Source organism: Piliocolobus tephrosceles, chromosome 1 (genome assembly GCF_002776525.5).
Source record: "Piliocolobus tephrosceles isolate RC106 chromosome 1, ASM277652v3, whole genome shotgun sequence".
Taxonomy (NCBI): Eukaryota; Metazoa; Chordata; class Mammalia; order Primates; family Cercopithecidae; genus Piliocolobus; species Piliocolobus tephrosceles.
The window spans coordinates 43,510,764-43,532,134 of record NC_045434.1 but is presented as its reverse complement, the minus strand read 5'-3'; the positions used below and the strand labels follow the sequence as shown (position 1 = coordinate 43,532,134).

Sequence of the window (21,371 nt, the reverse complement as noted above, 5' to 3'; positions counted from 1 at the left end):
CAAAATGAAATAGTTATAAATCTAACAATGTATGTAGAGGATCTATATGAGGAAGAATACAAAATTCATATGAAATAAATCAAGGAAGAACTAAATAAATGGAGAGATATTCCATATTCATGGATGGGAAGACTCAGTAACGTAAAGATGTCATTTCTTTCCATTGTGATCTATAGATTCAACAAAGTCCCGACAAAAATCACAAAATATTCTGTGAAAACGAGAAACTGATTCGAAAATTCATATGAAGAGGCAAAAGCGGAATAGTAAACACAAAATTGAAGGAGAAGAGAAAAGTTAGAGTACTGACGCTATGCAACTTCAAGACTTACTATAAAGCTTCAGTAATCAAGACAGAGTGGTACAGGCAATAAATAAAGAAAAAAATACACAAACAAACAAACCAGATCAGTGGAACAAAATAGAGAAACACATAGATAAAGTCAACTGATCTTTGACAAAGGAGAAAAGACAATATAATGAAGCAAAGATAGTCTTTTCAACAAATGATGCTTGAACAACTGGACATCCACATGCAGAAAATGAATCTACACAAGTGATAACTGGGCCTGAAATGCAATGAGAAAATGCTCTTGAAAATCCGTCTAAAATTAGCTTTCTCTGCAAAAGAAACCCTCTCAATAATAATTATTATACATAATGATGCCCCCCTTCCAAAATCATCTATGCTTTTTTCCCATATCTAAGAATTTCCAATATTACATGGATTTTCAAATACCTAGAAACCTTCCTTGTATCATAAAAACTATGAGCAATATTTTTATCCATTATTTAATATTTGATTTTTGAAGTTGTTGCAAATATATTCATATACTAAATGTTTATTAATAACATGGACAAAAAGATTGTTTTTATTATAAAGACTCATTGAATGTGAACCATATGTCATATATCCTAGTAGACACCAACTGTCATTTAATATTCTCAACAACCCTAAAGAATAGGTGTTATTATTTATATTTATAAATGAGTAAAATGAGATTCTGAGAGACTCAGTAATTTCCCAGTTACTCATAGATAGTAAATGATGACCTTTCACTAGAATTCAGCCTTGCCATTCTGTGTCTGTGCCCATCTCTTTCTAAGAGCTTTAAAGATTAATAAGAGAGTATCTATAATAAAGTAAGCACATATTCCTGGAGAAAGATGTTCAGTTTCAATCAATGATTATCCAAATAGTCTTTTGAGAATCACTTACCATGTTTCCTGGGGCCACTATCACAAGCAATTTCAAACTAGTCCAGACTGCGCTAGGTTTCAACTTGGATAGGAGATGTTTGGTTATATCTCAGGGATAGTGCCAGAGGAAATTATATTACTGAATTCACAACCAGTGTTTTCCAAGGGAAACTAATGACTCAGGACAATGGTGGCTGGTAGTTGGCAGAGAGAGATGTCATATTTCAATTGAGATGTCAAATCTAAGCTTAATCCTCCAACTTAGTCACGAAGATTAAGCTTTGCCTTCAGGTCTTGGATTACTTTGAGTGTCTTTCTGCATTCATATTCATTTCCATAGTAAAAACCAAGGTGCTTTTTCTTTTCAAAATTACAATTTCCTATTCATTAGGTAAACAGCTACTGTATTAAATTCATTCTGGATAAGTCTGGATAAGTATATTGATATATGTAACTATGTTTGGCATTGAAAAAAAAGGACCAATGTATACAAAATCAATTTGATGATCTTCCTAATCTGTTTAAAACTCTACTGTTATAAGACAAGAACCAAAGAAACAATCATAAAATAAAGCTGATGGAAAATAAAGTAGATTCTGCATGCAAATATTGTTTTTCTCTATTCAACCTAACTTTGCCTAATTTTTAAAACTAAAAGCTGTTAGTATGACAAAGACTATGATATGTTATTATTGAATGCAGAGATTATGATCACCACAATTGGCAATAGGCACCTTCTCAGAATATTTTTTTAATGGCTGCATTGACGTCATTAACAAATCTAGAGGCTTTTTTGGTAAGATGCTTATTTTCAGTTTCACTTTCAGGTGTGGAGTTTCATTCTAATAAAACTATGAAGCACACGCATTTTGCTATTATTCACCTACATTTTTTAAAGAATGATCAGCATTACCTATTTTTAGTCTAACAATAATACCTAACCTTGTTTCAAAAATTATCAGTCATGACTTGGCCATATGCAGAAATTATCTTAATGCTCAAAACATATAATTTGGAACATAATTTGTTAGCCCTAGAAGACATCACTAAAAGAAAATCAAAATCAGAAATGTGACTTGAGAGTCTTCTCCCCTTGAACAAGAAATTTATCACCTGCACAAGTATATACATTCAATTTGGCAATATATTATATTATATTATATATTTTATTTTATTTATTTATTTTATTTAGACAGTCTCATTCTATCACCCAGCCTAGAGTCCTGTGGATCAGATGATCTTCCCACCTCAGCCTCCCAAGTAGCTGGGACTACAGTCACGCACCACCACACCCGGCTAATTTTTGTTTCTTGTTTTTGTTTTTGTAGAGGTGGGATTTTGCCATGTTGCCCAGGCTAGTGTCAAACCCCTAGGTTCGAGCGATCTGCCCACCTCAGCCTCCCAAAGTGCTGGGATTACAGTTGTGAGCCACCACACCTGGCCTATAGTTGTGTATATTTTTAAAAATAAAACCAAATATAGAGTGCATTCTTATTGCAGTAGGAAGATTTTAAGTCTTCTTTTAATCACGAGTATAGGGACTAGTATCCAGAATATATAAGAAACTCAACTCAATAAAATAATAATAATAATCTGATTTTGAAAACAAATAAAAGACCTAAATAGACATTTCTCAAAAGAAGACACTCAAATGGCCAAAAAGTTTATGAAAAAAAAGTTCAACATCACTTATCCTCAGGGAAATGCAAATCAAAACCACAATGAGATATTACCTCATCCCAACTAGAAACGCTATTATAAAAACCACAAAAATAACAAATGCTTGCATAGATGTAGAGAAAGAAAACATTTATACACTGTTGGTGGAAAAGTAAATTTGCATAGCCATTGTGTAAAACAGTATGGAGGTTCTTCAAAAAAATTAAAAATGGTACTACCACATGGTCCAGCAATCCTACTATTGGGCATATATCCAAAGGAAATGAAAGCAGTATGTTGAAGACAAATCTGCACTCCCACGTTTATTGCAACATTCGCAACATTCACAATAACCAAGATATGGCATCAACCTAAGTGCCCATCAATGGATGAATGGATAAATAAAAGTGGTCCACATACACAATGGAATACTATTCAACCATAAGAAAGAAAGAAATCCTGTCCTTTGTTCCAACAGGGATGAACCTGGAGGACATTATGTTAAATAGTTACGTATTTGAGGCCGGGAGTGGTGGTTCACACCTGTAAACCACCACTTGGAGGGAGGCCAAGGAAGGTGGATCACCTGAGGTCAGGAGTTTGAGACAGCCTGGCCAATGGTGAAACCCCATCTCTACTAAAAATATAAAAAAATTAGCCGGGCATGGTGGCAGGCACCTGTAATCCCAGCTTCTTGGGAGACTGAGACAGGAGAATGGCTTGAACCCGGGAGGCAGAAGTTACAGTGAGCTGAGATCGCACCACTGCCCTCCAGTTAGGGCAACAGAGCGAGACTCTGTCTCAAAAAATAAAAAATAAAAATTCAGGTATTTGCACAGAAAGACAAATAGCACAAGATCTACCCGTACGTGGAATCTAAAGAAGTTGATGCCACAGAAGTAGAGAGTAAGATAGTGGTTACCAAAGGTTAGGGAAGATAAGAGGGAGGAGAAAATGGGGAGAGAATGGTAAATGGGTACAAAGTTAGGTAGGAGAAATAAGTACTGGTGTTCTATAGCACAGCAGGATGACTATGGTAATAGTAACGTGCTGCGTATTTCAAAATAGAAGAGAAGATTTTTAATGTGCTCACCACAAAGACATGAAAATGTATGAGATGATGAATATGCTAAAAATCTTGATTTGATTATTACACAATGTATAATATAATGGAACATCGTACTGTACCCCGTATATATGTACAATTACTATGTGCCAATTAAAAACAATTTTTAAAAGTGAAGTGTCAAACAAAAAAGGAACAAGATTGCAGGGACTGCCCTAGCAGTGAAAACCAATACAAGAAAATATTAATTTTAACAACTTCGTTCTAAAATTCTACTTTAGCTGGGTTCTGTGGTGCACACCTATAGTTACAGCTACCTGAGAGGCTCAGACAGAAGGATCACTTGAGCCCAGAAGTTTGAGGCCAGCCTAGGCAATACAGCAGACCCTTTCTTTAAAAAAGAAAATGATAAAATATTTATTTAATGATATATTCATCATGAATTTATAGTGACTATAATATCCTTAAAACACTGAAATGAAACAACTGCCCAAGTATATAGCACCTAAATTGTAAGTATAATATAGATTCTAGTCCAGTGGTAACTAAATAGCTGTAGCTATTTAGCAGTAGCTATTTGTAGCATCACACACACACAAAAAAGTGTGAACATCAGCCTTTTCCTACCTCCACACTTATGAGGAAATCTACACTCTCCTGGAGTAACGGTGACTGAGTGGACTGTGAAGAACAGGTGCACCTTCACCTTTCTAGAGAAGCTCATTAGAACACATGAAGTAGCATGTGCATTTGAAAAGTTTTTCTCACACATCCTTGGCGCTTTGGGGAAGTCATATTTATTTGGTTTAGAATTACTGCCCTAGATGATAAGTCATGTTCATTCAGATCTAAGATGCCTTAGAACTGATGGTTTTCATATGTGAACCTTAAGGCTAATAGATCCAATACACTTGAAAATATGGATACGCTAACAAATGCTATTTTAGATATTTTATCCCTATTTTGAGGAACTTCTTAAAAACCTTCTCCCTGCTTTACTTGTTCTTTTCATTAAGCAACAAATAAAAGGTTCAGGCCAGGCATGGTGGCTCAGGCCTGTAATCCCAGCACTTTGGGAAACTAAGGAGGGTGGATTACTTAAGGTCAGGAGTTTCAGACCAGCCTAGCCAACATGGTGAAACCCCATTGTTATTAAAAATACAAAAAATTAGCTGGGCATGGTAGCCCCTGCCTCTAATCTCAGCTACTTGGGAGGCAGCATTAACTACCAGAACAGAGAGCAAAGGTGAAAAAGAGCACAAAAAATCCCAGAGAGGTGAGCTCAGTTTTGCCATAGGGGCATTTGCTGATCCAGAAGAGGAGAGTACTGAGAGACTGCGCAGCCTTGAAAGATTCATCAGCATTCTAAGAACCCCGGTAAACCACACTCGTCTTTCAAAGTAAAATCACCATAGATTGTGACATAGGACTAAAAGTGAACATCCTTTCTATGTACTGGTAACCCATTTTAGTGTAATACAAGCTGCCCAGAACACCAATCTGGAACTGGGATTATATTTGTCCCAAACCGCTAGTATCCTCAGGGGCCTGATGGAAGCAAATAAGTTACCTCTAAAAGATTACTTCTATTTTTCACCATAGTGTTCAACACAGAATCAAAGATAACTAGGAATATAACGAGTCATGACACCAAGACTGCACAGCAGCATAATTAATCAACAGGCACAGAAACAAACCCATCCATTAATCAGCCATACTATACTTACAGGGTTCAAGGAAAAGAAAGTCAAATTGAAATATGACTATATGGGAGTGGGAGTATAAAAAAAGGCTGAGAAAATTTTAAAACGAACTAAAAAGAAATTTGAGAGCTGAAAGATAAACCTGGTGATCTTCTAGGAATTTCTGATCTATGTTGTGCGGTAAAGAAGCAGAAACATGGACATCACTTTGAATTAGCACACTTTCGCCTCCTAAGGGAGGCTTGTGGCAGGGCATGAATGATATCAAGGAAAAGTTAGGAGTTTATCATTAGCTGTGATGGTTAATTTTACATATCAATTTCAGTAGGCCATGTGTTGTCCAGATTAAACATTGTTTTTAGGTGTGCCTGTGAGGGTATATGTAAATCACATTACCGTTTGAACCAGTGGGCTCAGTAAAGTAGATTGCCCTCCCAGATGCAGTCGGGCATTACTCAATCTGTTGACAGCTCAAACAGAACAGTGGCAGAGGAAGGAAGAATTCACCCCCATTTATTCTTGTCTCACTGTTTGAGCTGAGACATCGCCTTGCATTTTGTCCTGCTCTCAGATTGGGATTCACATTATCAGCTCCCCTGGTTCTCAGGCCTTCAGACTAAGGCCAAAATACACCCCAACTTTACAGTGTTTCCAGCTTGAGATGTCAGATCGTAGGACTGCTCAGCCTCCATAATTGTGTGAGCCAATCATTAGTCAATTAATTATCAATTAATTAATTTCTCATAATAAATCAACAAAATCAATATCTCCTGTTTGTCATAATAAATTAATTAATACCACATACTTAATAAATTAATACCTCCTATTAGTCCTGATTCTCTAGAGAACCCCAATACACTAGCTTTCTTCTTCATTTTTTAGATTTTGAGTGCTCACAGAAATTCTATTTGCCAAAAAACTCATTATTAACTCATTTACAGTCCTGTGCTTTCGTAATAATAGTTTTACCACTTTTGTATTTCTGATTTTCTAGTAGCAGCAACTCACCACCTAACTTTTCTGAAAATATCTTATTTAATTATTTCAAAGGAATAATTTTGTGCACATAACAATTTACTATTTATGAAAGCTCTGTGAAGCAGACACAGCAGGTCCTATTCATACCCTGTTTTCCAGATGAGGCAGGTAAAAGTCAGAGTCTACGTGTTCATGATCATGTAAATGGTAAGACTAGAACTCCTACCAGAACACTAGTTCTTTGATTACTTATTCAGTGGTGGTTTTCTTTCCTGTGTTACTGTAATAATCTGAATAATAGCTTTCTACATTTTTGGTAAAATTTCCAGTCATCCTACAATTATATTTTTTGAAAGCCCTTGTATTTTACTATGCAATCATGCTGCCATACCCACGTGGTTTACTGTCCCTAATGTGAAAACAACCTTAGTTTCTGTGGGATGTGGGGCAGTGCCCCTCCATTGTTAATAGGTGGTAGAAAGAGGTGTGATTTTTTTCTCTTCAGGGATATGACTCATATTTTCAGAATAAAAAGATGGAAAATGTTATAAATATTTTATACTTGACCTCTACTTGTGAAATTGATGGCTCCTGGTCAAAAAAAAAAAAAAAAACTTCAATAAATTCTGAAGGTACAAAAATCCTTGAGGTTAGAAGTCACATCATAATGATTCTAAACATATGGAAAAAAAACTCTGTCATCTATTTGTCACTCTGTTTTCCTACCAGCTTCTTAAAATCCAAGCACCATTGGAAGCAAGAGAGCTTGCTGGCTGCAAATTGCTGCATCAGCCCACAGGATTCTCCAACATGTCCCTGCATCACAGGAATGGTGAAAATGAGCCCAGTCTTCTGGCCTTGAGGCAGCCAAAACTGTGTTAGGCTGTTTGGCACCAAGAGCTCATTACTATTAATAGTAAGCCGGTTTGATTCACTCCAACTTTCCTTTTTACTAATATCATTCAGTGTTGAGTGTGCTTGCTCGCTTACATATTTTGAAAAATATCTTTCTGTGAAGACCATAGCAGGAAATTTTTAAAAAAACAATTTACGCACACACACATATGCACACATCCACAGTTGGTTTTTTCTCATATACACTTAGCAAGAATAAGAAGAATGAAGAAAACTGTAAAGCTCACGGATCTCTTCATTTAAAAGGGCTATAAATTAGAATGCTAGTTGATGTCTAAGCCTGATATTGGTGAAAGTAATGAAAAATGTGATAGCAATATGTGGTTTATTCACGTTTTGTAATATAGTATAATATAATATTACCACATAGGTAATTACCATAGCCTAAATATGTTGCTATAGTTAACAAAATTTTCAAGAAAAGGTCCCAGTGCTGAAGCTTAGATGTCCAGATGCAGTTTGATTTTTAAATATACTCTGCCATCAGAGTAGAAACTACCATCAGAGTGAACAGGCAACATACAGAATGGGAGAAAATTTTTGCAGTCTACCCATCTGACAGAGGGCTAATATCCAGAATCTACAAAGAACTCAAACAAATTTACAAGGAAAAAAAAACGACCCTATCAAAAAGTGGGCAAAGGATATGAACAGACACTTCACAAAAGAAGACATCTATGCAGCCAAAAGATACATGAAAAAAAGCTCATCATCACTGGTGATCAGAGAAATACAAATCAAAACCACAGTGAGATACCATCTCACGCCAGTTAGAATGACAATCATTAAAAAGTCAGGAAACAACAGATTCTGGAGAGGATGTGGCGAAATAGGAATGCTTTTACAATGTTGGTGCGAGTGTAAATTAGTTCAACCATTGTGGAAGACAATGTGGCGATTCCTCAAGGATCTAGAACTAGAATTATCATTTGACCCAGCAGTCCCATTACTGGGTATAAACCCAAAGGATTATAAATCATGCTACTATAAAGACAAATGCACACATATGTTTATTGCGGCACTATTCACAATAGCAAAGACTTGGAACCAACCCAAATGTCCATCAATGATAGGCTGGATTAAGAAAATGTGGTACATATTCACCATGGAATACTATGCAGCCATAAAAAAAGGATGAGTTCATGTCCTTTGCAGGGACATGGATGAAGCTGGAAACCATCATTCTCAGCAAACTAACACAGGAACAGAAAACCAAACACCGTGTGTTCTCACTCATAGGTGGGAATTGAACAATGAGATCACTTGGACACAGGGAGGGGAATATCACACACCAGAATCTGTCAGGGGTGGGGGGTTGGGGGAGGAATAGCATTGGGAGAAATATCTAATGTGAATGATGAGTTGATGGGTGCAGCAAACCAACATGGCACATGTATACCTATGTATCAAGCCTGCATATTGTGCACATGTACCCTAGAACTTAAAGTATAATTTTTACAAAATGTAAAAACTAAATACATATACTCTGCTGTGTTAACAGAAGAAACTGAATGGCCGGTTCACCAGATCGTCTAACAAGACATGTGTGGGGGCTGTATGGCAGTCAGTAATAAGACCTGGTCAGATCAAGTAGAAGAGTGAAAGTCATTCAATATAATCATATTCTTTGAAATGTTTTGTGTTCCAACCATACTAAACTTCTTTCATTTCTTGAATCATGTACTATTATATCGCGCCTTCAGACTACTTCACATATGCTTATTTTTTCCAATTGAGAAAAGTCATTTTCTCTCTCTTTGACAAACTTCTGCTAATCTTCAGGTCTATGCTGATATGTTACTTCCCCTAGAAATCCTTTCCAGAAGGATTCCTGTTATTAATTCTTCATGTTACATACTCTAGAGTCATCGTCATTGTCTCTTATCAGAGCCCTTACATTGTGGGCTTACATTATCTCATATTATGGTTATTATAAATAATTTTTTCATATTTTTCTGTTAAACATAAACAACCAGGAGTTCAAGACCAGCCTGGCCAACATGGCGAAACTCTGTCTCTATTAAAAATACAAAAATATTAGCCGGGCATGGTAGTGGATGCCTATAATCTCAGCTACAGGGGAGGCCGAAGCATGTGAATTACTTGAACCCGAGAGATGGAGGTTGCAGTGAGCTGTGATCATACTACAGCACCCCAGCTTGGGCAACAGAGTAAGACTCCATCTCAAAAAAAAAAAAAAAAAAAAAAAGCACAACTAATTGGAAAATACAGTTTGCAAATACCTTTACAATTACATTAAAACATCAAATATCAAAAAATACAACTAAATATATATATATATATACACACAAGATTTCTTAAGGAAAACTATAACACATTACTGAGATAATTAAAGATAAAAATAAGTAACATTTAGCTTTAGATGAAATTCATGGTTTGTTAATGGATTGGAAGACTCAATGTTGTTATCATATTATCTCTCCTCCATAGAATCATTACATTCCCAGCAATTTTGTGTGCATGTGTGTGTAAGCTGGCAAAATGAATCCAAAAATTATATGGAAATGCAAAGAACTAAAACTAGACAGGATATTCTTGAAGAAGAAAAAATTGGAGGATTTACATTGCCATATATAAAGACACATTTTAAAGCTACAGAAATTAGGATAGATTGGTATTGGGACAAACTACAGAAATTAGGATAGATTGGTATTGGGGCAAACACAGACTATTTGACTAATAAAACAGAAAAGAAACGAAGCCACACATATATGGTTGCCTGATGGAAATCACCATTGCCATTCAAAGAGAATATGATGGTTATCAGTAGACTAAAGAAATAGCTTGTGACATATTCAAATAATGAAAAACCACATGGCAATGTAAAAGTGTGGAAGTGTGCTACTCACAACAACATGAATGAATCTCATAGACACAATGTTGACTGCAGAAATGTATATTAAGGTCAAAAATAAGCAAAACTTGCCCATGATAATAGAGGTAAAATATTGGCTACCTTTGAGGCAAGTTATTGACTAGAAGGTATATGAGCAAGTCTTTCTGGGTACTTATAATCTGAGTGATGGTTTCATGGGTGGAATACATTTGTAAAAATTCATCAAGCTTAACAATTAAGACGTATGCACTTTATATATATTATACTTCAATTTATTAAAAAGAAGAGAGTCAGACAGAAAGAAGAGCTTGCTTAAGAAAACTGAGAGGTAACCAACAGCAAGGAACAGAAGAAACAAAACCAGAAAAATCTGAGAAGAGTTTCAAGAAAATAGTAATGAGCAGCAGAGTTGGACAGAAGGAGTGGTGGGACTGAGGAGTTTATTGGACTTAACACCAGAGAGGCCAATAAATTAGACCTTTTTGTGAAGTGGAAGGGCTGAGGCCAGATCAATGATTCAAGTTATGAATGGAGGGGAAGAAGGCATTACAAATAATTATAATACATTAAACTTTTTATCCAAGGAGGGCAAGAAAGAGGATGATATCTAGAAATGGATGCAGAGTAAGAAAACAGCATTTTATTTCAAGTAAAAATGAGGCTATGGATTACTCCTTAAATATCGATAAAACCTGTATCTACTTCATATAAACCGGAGTTTCAAATGTTGAATTCAGCAAGGAAATCTCTCCTCTGTTTATTGACCAGAAGAGAGCATGTATACTTCCACTGGAGTTTGGAAAATTACGTACTAAAATTTGAATTACTTAACTTTTTACTAAAACTAACCACCCATAGAAGAATTTATTTAAACATATCTAACTAAGGGAAAGTTTACAGAATTAATTGCCCTGAAAATGCAAACCAAAATATAGCCCTAAACTCAGAGATTCTTTTACTTTTATTCTTCTTTCCACCAAGTCAACCGAAGGGTGTAAACTATGCAGGCTGATGATCGCTAAGTGATAACAACATTTTTTATTGTTCCATTATTATTATGGATGTTTGGGTATTTTTTTCCTTTCAAGTTCCTCTTTTCTGGAAACTTACAGTAATAAAATGAAGAGATAAATTAGTTTTATTATGTTCCGTAGCCTTTTTGTACCACATTAAGTTCATATGAGTTTAATAACAAATGCTGAAGTTGTCACAGTTTTACTTTACTAGCAAGGCCCGCAATACTCACACACAGAAACATATCAGTCCCCCTCCAAGAAAGAATTCATAAACAGTGAATGACTTACTATAATGTGCTGGTAAGGATCTATAAATGACATTCTGGTTTCAATTACAGGAAATGTTTTCACACTTCAAAGTCTTCTTTGGCACTCTAGCGTCTTTAAAACCTACAAAATAAACAATGACTATTGTTAAGCTTCCTCTTGGATGCAGTTCTAAGAGTTAAACAATTATGAGTATGCGTCTTAGGAAGAAAAAATCTATCCAAGGACACTAGATAGGTTGAGTTCCCCGTGTATACAAATGGGTTTCACACATAACTTAGGGAAAAGGTAAAACATGTTTTGATGATACTGTTTATTTTCCATATTTACTTGTTCAAATTTATACTGTGAATAATTATTAGGAAACTACGGGGCTTGAGTTGCTTTTCATTTGCCAAGTATTTTATGAGAAATATGTTGAAATTATGGAAAATTAAAATTATTTTTGTAAAAACTAAATACATATACTCTGCTATGTTAACAGAAGAAACTGAATGGCCGGGTCACCAGATCGTCTAACAAGACATGTGTGGGGGCTGTATGGCAGTCAGTAATAAGACCTGGTCAGATCAAGTAGAAGAGTGAAAGTCATTCAATATAATCATATTCTTTGAAATGTTTTATATTATATTTATTTTATATTTTATATCTGTTATATATATTATTTTATATGTTTATATTATAATTAAGCCACATGTCATTGTTTTCTCAGTAGGGTCAGCATTATACAAATTCACAATAAAAAAGAAAGATTTTTTTCCTTAACTATTTGTTAGGAATTACAAAAGTACATTCATGCTGAATTTGAACTTTAGTAATGACATTTTTAAAGAAATGTTTGTTCATTTGAAGACACCAGTTTAATTTGGAAGCAGTTAAATAAAAATATTTTAATGAAAAAATACTCTCTTTATTTTCCTTTATTCTTCTACAATTACTCTTTGTTATTTAAAATCAAATATAAAACTATTTAATGAATGAACATCTTAGCTATTCCATTATACCAAGTCTTTGAAATTTCATAAAACAACATGTACTTATATTTCAGCATTCTATAAGTTACATTTAATTTGGAATACTTTTTCAAATATCTTTATTATTTATCTTTAATATGTAAATTCTAAAATGTTTTTATTTCAAAATAAATCAAATTTGTTTTAAATTGTTAACGATCTCTCTTTTTAAACATCAACTTTTAAGAAATTATAAAAATGATTCCTGCTCATTGTCACAAACAAAAACTGCTGAAGTGAATGAAGAATAAAGTGTAATCACCATTTTCATTATGATGTGTATCTTTCCAGGCTGTTTCACTGTTTTTTCATAATACTTAAAGCAATAGGAAAAGAGAAGATTTGAAATGTTTTTTTTTTTTTTTAAATGGGATCTTCTTTAAACTCACTTTCTTCATTATATTTGGTTGTAAAAAATATGAAGCAATATTATATGAATGGTAAAAATCACCCATAATTCTCTATTTAATAATTATAAAAAATAAAGATCCCCCCATTCTTCATTCTGGTCCATCAATCATCATTATTTATACCAACAAGAAAAAAAAAATGTTTTTAAAGTAAAACATCTATTTACTTTCATCACTTACTTCTTAAGCTCCTAAAGTACAAGTATTTTTATCTTATCATGCATATTAATCAGGCTCAAAATGTACACAGCATTTTAAATCAACTTTTTACATAAAAATGAGACCAAACTATAAATTAGTTTATCATAATACATTACTATAATCTTGGTTTTACATTTTCTTATTTTAAACCTAGTAGAAAAATTTGCTGATAACATTAACCAATTATAAACTGCGTTAGTGCCATAGTTTGATCATTTGCTCAAAAACTCATGTTGAAATTTAATTGCCAATGTGATGGTATTGGGAGGTGGGGCCTTTGAGAGGTGATTAGATGATGAGGATTTCACCCTCATGGGTGGGTTTAACGCCTTTTTAAAGGGGCTCATGGAATAGGCTCTCTCTCTTAGCCCTTTTGCCTTCTGCCATATTTTAGATCCAGCCTTCCTCTCCTCTGGACAATGGCTATCTTGAAAGAAAAGAATAGCCCCACCAGGCACCAAAACAGCTGGCTCCTTGGCCTTGGACTTCCCAGTTTCCAAAACTGTAAGCCAATAAATGTATTCACTTTATTAATTACCCAGTGGGTCATGTTCTGTTATAGCAGCAGAAAACAGACTAAGGCACTCAGCTTTCACATTTCTGTTATTTTGGTTGACCTAGCTGCTATTGTCAGTAACTTTCAGGATTTTATTCCAATATCATCTTTCCAGTGAAGTCTTCCCTGACCTATTATTTAAAACTGGCAAAAACCCCTGCTTTCTTGTTTTTTGGCCACCTAATATCCACTTAGGTAGTTTTTGTTGTGTTTATCTGTCTCTTCTCCCTTCTTCATTAGAATATAAATTCTATGAAGGCAGGTTTTTTGTGTGTTTCATTCATTGTGAAATTCCCAGTCCCTATGTAGGCACACGTGGGCACTTAATACATATTTGTTAGATAATGAATGAATGATAGGATATATGTATACATGTAAGAGGGATAATCTTCAAGCCCAGTTACACTAAAGCATTTTGCTCAAGTCAAGAGATGTTCATTTTCTATTTATCCATAAGTTGTATTACCCTCATCCCTCATTTTCTATTCTACTATACCATCTTACACTGTTAATCAATACCGATATGAATTTATTTTACCTCTTATTTTTCCCTAATTAACTACATATACACACATCTTACAAACATGATTATCCATTTACTACTGTACTGTACTGTGCCTTTGATTAGGCTCTAAGTATTTTTGAAACTATATGTTATCTTTAAAGGATGACATTATAAAACAATACAGGCAAAACTACAAAAGATTTTTTTTTATTTTTACTCTGGTATTTATAGTTAAATTTAAAATACAAGAAATATATATCTATATTGAGTGATATGATCCTTACAATTCAGCACTTCCCATTATCAGCATTTTCTGTGCTATTTCTATTACAACATTTTTAAAGTGATCAGCAATGACTTTCTACCAATATGACTGATATTTTCATGCCAACTAAATTCAAAGTATGGGAACTACATCCGTTCCCAAGTCAGAATCCAGCTAATACTTTAGAGCTCTGGGTGGAACATATTTTTATGGATGATATAATATAAAATCACGTGCCTCATTTTCATCTTTACCATCCATATTTCCCTCATATCATTTTCCCTCAGAAGTGAGATACCTTCTTAACATGAAGCGTTCTATGCATATGATGGTCCACATAAAGCTCCTAGGCCCAAGAGCATAAGACCTTTAGATTTGCTGCAGTAGTGGTAATTCCTGAGAGGTTATGTTCTCCCTCTCCAGAAGCTGAAATGTCTATGTAGGACAATGCCAGGGCAGTACTATCAGGGATTCAAAGGATGAAGGAAAGCCAATTATTTTCTTTATTGAAGCAGCATAATTTGGTGAAAATACCATTAGATGTGGGATCTAGAAAGACCTTAATTAAAGCTCCAGTTTCATATTCTAAGACTCAGGTTACTTGCTTGCAATGTGAATAACACTACTGTGAAAGGTACCTAGCCCATAATAAATATTCAATGCATATGATTCGCTTTTAAGATGAAGATTACATAGACTTATCACTAATAACATTATATATTTACTTGAAAGATGCACTATCTGTTGTAATTATTGTTGTGACAGTAGAAAATCAGAATTTTTTTTATATATTTGTCACTTACAAATAAATATCTACAGTAGACCTTGTGTTATGCAAGGTGCTTGGGAGCAAAAAAATGGTGAATCAGACAGGTATATAGCATGAAACTCTGTGGCCCTACAGACTTTATACTTGACACTCTCCATAGTGGAACCTCAAAAATTAAGCAAGATTCTGGTAGTTATTCTCACCAAAGTTTTCTGTGTTAAAAACTGTAATAACAAGAATGGCATAGCAAAAGAGCATCTGCTGGGACTTACAGCCATTCCATTCACAAATAGTAGCTTCATACGAGATATTTTGTTCATTCAACAAACGCATCTTTGCTATCTACCTAGTCTATAGTAGGCACTGGGGAAACAATAGTGAATAATGCATAGCTCTTACCTTGTAGAAACAAAATGAGACAATCTAGGGGTAGCAATAAATGCAGCCTACCCTGATTTTTCACGCATATATGTCGCTAAAAGTAGTAACACTTTTTATTATCATTAATGTCTCCAATTGGAAGGAAATCTTGAAACCTATTCTCCTGGGAAAATATCATCAATGAGTTTCTATTCTCTTAGTAGAAAAGTCAGAAATCCTTAACATGATCTACAATGGTGGCTTTTACACCTATTTACTGCAAACCAAAACAGAGAAAACTTTGTATACCACAATACAATACATAAATATATACACAGACAAATATTTAAAATATAGAAGTAAGTTTCATGTGATACTTTTACTAAGCACAATGTACTCTGATTTTAGTCTATTACTTTTGTTTAAATGCTGGTAACAGCCCACTGAATTGATTTCATGACTCACTAATAGCAATTTGAAGAATACTTGTGCAAAAGATTGCAAAATTGAATTTCTGTCTACTTCCTCAACCCCATACCACTACTCTCTCTTTTGTTTTCTATGTTAAAGCCATACTAGTTTTCTTTCCTTCAAATATGTCAAGCTCTTTCTCACTCAGGGCTATAACTTATCTCTTCTATTCATTCATTTAGTCAACAAATATTTAAGGCATAATTACCATGTGTCAAACATTGTTCGAGGGACTAGAGAAGCAAAAGTGAAGAGCTAGATACACTCCCTTCCCTCTTGGAGATTCCATCTCTAGAAAGCAATCAGAAAACAAGGAACCCAAAAAATAAAAGAAACAATTGGAAATAGAGTTGTATAAAATTGTGGAAACAGGTAAAAGGCAGGAACAAAGAATAATTGAGGCTAGGCCCTAAAAAGGAGCTAGCCATACAGAGTGAGGAGACAGTGGGTTTAGAATATAATGTTCCAGGTAGGCAGTATGAGGAACTGAGAGAAGACACGTGGCTGATGAATGGTGAGCAAATGTGAAAGTGGCTTATGATGAGGTTGGAAATATAGGCAGTGGCAGATCATGTTGAACCTCTTAGGCAACTACTGTTTACCTAGCTAAGTCTGACCCATTCTCCAGGATTCAGTTTCAATGTCACTTCCACAGAGAACCCTTCCGTGACCTTCAAGTATATTTGGTCTGCTTGTTACTGGTTCCGTGTGTTCTCTGGACTCCTCCTTCAGGCCAATCCACTCACGCAACGTCTGCCTTTTCTGGGAAAACTAAAGATTCATTAAGTCAGTGGTCATATTTATTTTATTAATAGAGACATCCCTAGTGCCTAAAACTATGCCTATAATATAGTAGGTTCAGAATAAAGATTTGCCCAATGGATGGATGGACATTATTCAAAGTAGTGCCAGGTTGATGCATGAAGAAAATCCACAGAATAGTGCCACACCCTCTTTTGATGTTTCTCTTTCTTATTCCTAACAATTCTTAATGTCAAATGATGTTAAATTAGCTTTCTACTTATTTTTAAAAAAGCAGAACAAGTGAGATTCCAGAGGGGGTGAAATTAGTACTCAAAATGTTTAGAGGAAATCTGTTGCTGGGATCCAAAGTTTAATGTCAGCAATTTTATTTCCTCTTCTCATTTCCAGCAACGTCATTCATAACCACTCTGTTCACCACCTATTATCCACTACTGTATCCTACAACAGGATTTGGATAGAGACTCTCCTGATATTAAATCCAAAGCGAATATGCTTAAGATAGCTAACTGTCCAAGTCTAGTTTCTCTCTCTCTCTTCTCTGCCCTCTTTCTCTCTCTCTCTCTCTCTCTCTCTCTCTGTGTGTGTGTGTGTGTGTGTGTGTGTGTGTGTGTGTGTGTGTGTGTGTCTGTATATGTGTAAAACCACTAGGTTAAGAACTACAAGATAACTAGAGAGTAAACAAATATGACTCATGGCATTTAATCTCAAAGCAACTTTCTTTTGTTCTTTGATTCTATTCAGGGCTAACTCCCCTCCTACCTTAAAGAAACCTCAGGCAGCCTCAGAACTTTTCTGCTGACTTGAATATGAAAAGAAGAAAAGAAAAAGGAAAAGAGGAAAAGAAATAGCCCAGACACTGAAATGCTGGGTTCGTTGAGTTAAAGTCTCTCTCCTGCTCAAGGTAGAGCTTGTTGCAGAAGAAACGGGGTGAGGTCATTGACTTCTCCCTTCCCCTGCCTAGGGTCGAACTCTCCCAAGGTTGACAACTCTGGTTTTTAAATCCTTATAGTTGGAAAAGGATGTACAGAGAGTGAGAATAGGGGCTAGAAAAATATTACTTCGGCAGCACTTTTATAAGCTGGTTTTGTGATCTCTTGGCTTGGTACATGTTAAAGCTGAGTCTTTCTTTCATCAATGCTTTTTGTGGATTCTTCTGAGATTCTCTGTTTTTGAGGTTTCTTCCTTGTGTTCCCTGACATGCAAATGCATCTGTACTCCAGCTGGGGGCTTGTGTTTTTTTCCACAGCCCTAGTGCATCTTGTGGTCCACTTCCAGTTTTCTTTTTCTGAGGTTCTTTCATTCTACCAGGCAAATGCCTTGTATAGAATTTAAAACTTCTTCCCAAGGTTCTCTTTAGTCCATGGACAATACTCATACATGTTTTCTTTCTTCCAGCAAACCCTGAGAATGCAATTACTTCCTAAATGAAAGTGTCTATTCTGCGACTTGTGTCCTTTATATTTCCCAAGCATGACTAGGCACCAGGCTACTGCAGAAGACAAATGTTAAACCCTCTGATGAGTGTTCTCAGTGGTCCTCTTAAGGCCCCTCTCTTGATTGGGGATTACTAGGCATATTCCTCTCCAGATCTCTGCCCCAAGGGAAGAGGGGCTGTACTCACAGCAGTGCTTTCCAAAACAAAACAACAAAAAAACTCTTCTGAAGCTCTTACCACATCTCTACTATTTCAATGCTTTTATAACAGTGAAGCAGGTAAGTTTTATATATTATATAAATGTCCTTGTCCATCTGCTTTCTTTAAAACCTAAAGAGTACGCTGTTTCACTATCCATTTTAGTAGTGTATATCTTAAAGCTTATGGGTTAAGGTCTTGGCCAAAGCTTCCACTTTAAAGTCCAATACATAGGTGAACCGACTTACAAAATGACAGAACGAGGAATGTGGCAAATCCTCTCCCAGAAAAACAAACACATTGACAAAATTGAGCAGAATTATCACAAACAACAATACACACACACACACGTATGAAAATAATAGCACAAAAGGAGGGAGATGGGATAGAGGAATACTGGACCAAGGAAATGACACCAGATCATTATTGAACCTATAGAAAGAAATACAGGGTGCCAGTAAATAAGCTCTTTCACACTTTCAAATATCAGATCAGTTATTTACCATTTCTCTGAAGCTTTTTCTATTTAACAGTAACAGTAAATATGTAGGTTAATATAAAATATTCTATATTATATTCGTCAAATATAAATATATGTAGATTAATATAAAATATTCTATAAACATTTCCTTTTCTTCTCTCAACTTCTTCCAAAGACATAGCATTTACATAGCAATAAATTATAATCCTATCTAATATATACAACAATAATAGCAAAAAGGAGGAGCGATCAGGGACTAGAACTACACTGCAGAAAAGTTTTTGTATTTTACTGGAATAAAGATATTATTGATATGAAGTAGACTATAACAAATTAAGACATATAGTTTAATTCCTAGAGCAACCACTAAGAAAATAACTCAAAAATATAGTTAAAATATCAATAAAGGAATTAAAATGGGCCACGACAAAATAGCTATGTAATATAAGGAACAGAAGAATTAAAAAAAGAGACATGGAAAACAGCAAAATGGAAGACAAACATCCAATCATGCTTCCAATAACATTAAATGTGAGTGATGTAACATTCCAATCAAAAACTAGAGGTTGTCACACTGGATAAAATTGAATGTATATAAAAGACTAATGGAATCCAAATAAGGTTTGTAGTTTAATTAATAGTATTGTACCAATGTCAGTTTCCTGGTGTTGATAATGTACTATGATTGTCAGATGTTACACTAGGGAAAGCTAAATGAAGGGCACATGAGAACCCTGTAATATTTTTGTAATTTCTTATCTTAAATTATTTCAAAATAAAATTTATGTTAAAAAATTAATACATGTGAACCGATCTAATTTATATTTATAAATTTTATTACACAGTTATGTTCAAGGGAAGAAATAAAGACATCCTATGAAGAAATTACTGAAATACAATCACTTCCTTCAGGGTCAAATCACTAGCCATTACTGTCAGGCAGTGGCTGCATTTTCAATTCCAGTTAGGAATAGACACCCGTCCTTTTTTTTTTTTTTTTTTTTTTTTCTCCCTCTCTATAACTGTTAATAGTAGCAGCAGATATTTTAGGTTTCTGCAAAATTAAGGCATTTCTGTCCAACTAACCACATGAAACAGTAGGAAAATGTTTTTTGTCCCAGAATTAGCTCAGGTCTGGAAACCTTATTACAACTAGTTTGCACAACCACTCTCATGAATACTCCTAAAATAGCAGGGTTTCTGTTCCTTTGTTTCTTATAACTAAGCTAAATAACCAGTCTTGGTGAGTATACACAGTCTCTTAAGTCTGAAGTAAGAGATATGAAATTCACAGGGTTTTTTTTCTCTTTCTTTTTTTGCTTTCCCTGCCCTGTAATTAGAAACTTTCAGAACATGAATGAGAGGGAAATTTGGATAGACTTTTCAACAGATATTTCCCTATGCAATGTAACTGTTGGTATTCAAAGAAAGTTTAATAGTGTGTGATCTTTCCAAAACTTTTAGTCATGTTGTCAAGGCAAGATAGACTTCTCAGGGAAATGAACAGAAACAAAAACCCAGACTAGAGTGTTTTGTCACTTCTCTCTCTGTGTACAGTGATATGACAAGAGGAAAAGGAGGGGATATTATTAGGGTTGTGGCATCTGGAGGAAAGAGGGATAGGATGCAAAAGATTCTTTTCGCTTTCCCTCCAACTCATTGTATAGACATGTGGAGATATTAAAAAGTTCAGCATTTAAGTGGCAGCAACTTCTCGACTGCAGCCAGAATGACCCAAGTTCTAGCTTGACTCCTCCTTTCTCTATCTGCAGGATCCTGACCCTCATTTTCCTTGTCTGTAAGTGGGGAAAATGGCCCTTAATCCTCACAGAGAGAGTGGGATGATGAAATAAGAAAATATATGTAAATCACCAAGAACAGTACCTAGAAGACCATAAATGTACAAAATAATCATTATTGTTATTATTGTTTATGAAACTGGTGATGATTCCCCTCAAACTGCGTCAACTCGAACTGTTTCAACTCATGCAAGTCATTAGTCATTTAATTCTATAGGGAGTTTTTTTTTGTTTTTTGTTTTTTTTTTTTTGACAGAGTCTCATTCTGTTGCCTAGGATTGAGTGTAGTGCTATCTCAGCTCACTGCAACCTCCGTCTCCTGGGTTCAAGCAATTCTCATGCCTCAGTCTCATGAGTAGCATGGACTACAGGCACCCACCATCACGCTCAGGTAATTTTTGTATTTTTAGTAGACATGGGTTTTCACCATGTTGGCCAGGCTGATCTCAAATTCCTGACCTCAAGTGATCCACCCACCTTGG

The 21,371-nt window shown here is 35.0% G+C and overlaps 1 protein-coding gene across 6 annotated transcripts in view; it reads right to left on the bottom strand.

Moving 5' to 3' along the window:
- The window catches only part of PLA2G4A (phospholipase A2 group IVA), a 149,489-nt gene that overhangs the window by 112,150 nt on the left and 15,968 nt on the right, over window positions 1-21,371 (bottom strand). For 5 of the 6 annotated variants that reach the window (XM_023203417.1, XM_023203416.1, XM_023203418.1 and 2 more), the window contains one exon: window positions 11,683-11,784. In XM_023203417.1, coding sequence (XP_023059185.1) covers window positions 11,683-11,715 — 33 coding nt within the window. In that variant the 5' untranslated portion in view covers window positions 11,716-11,784. Of the gene's footprint in view, window positions 1-11,682; window positions 11,785-16,813; window positions 17,046-21,371 lie in introns of those variants that run through there. The other variant, XM_023203420.1, reaches the window with a different exon arrangement.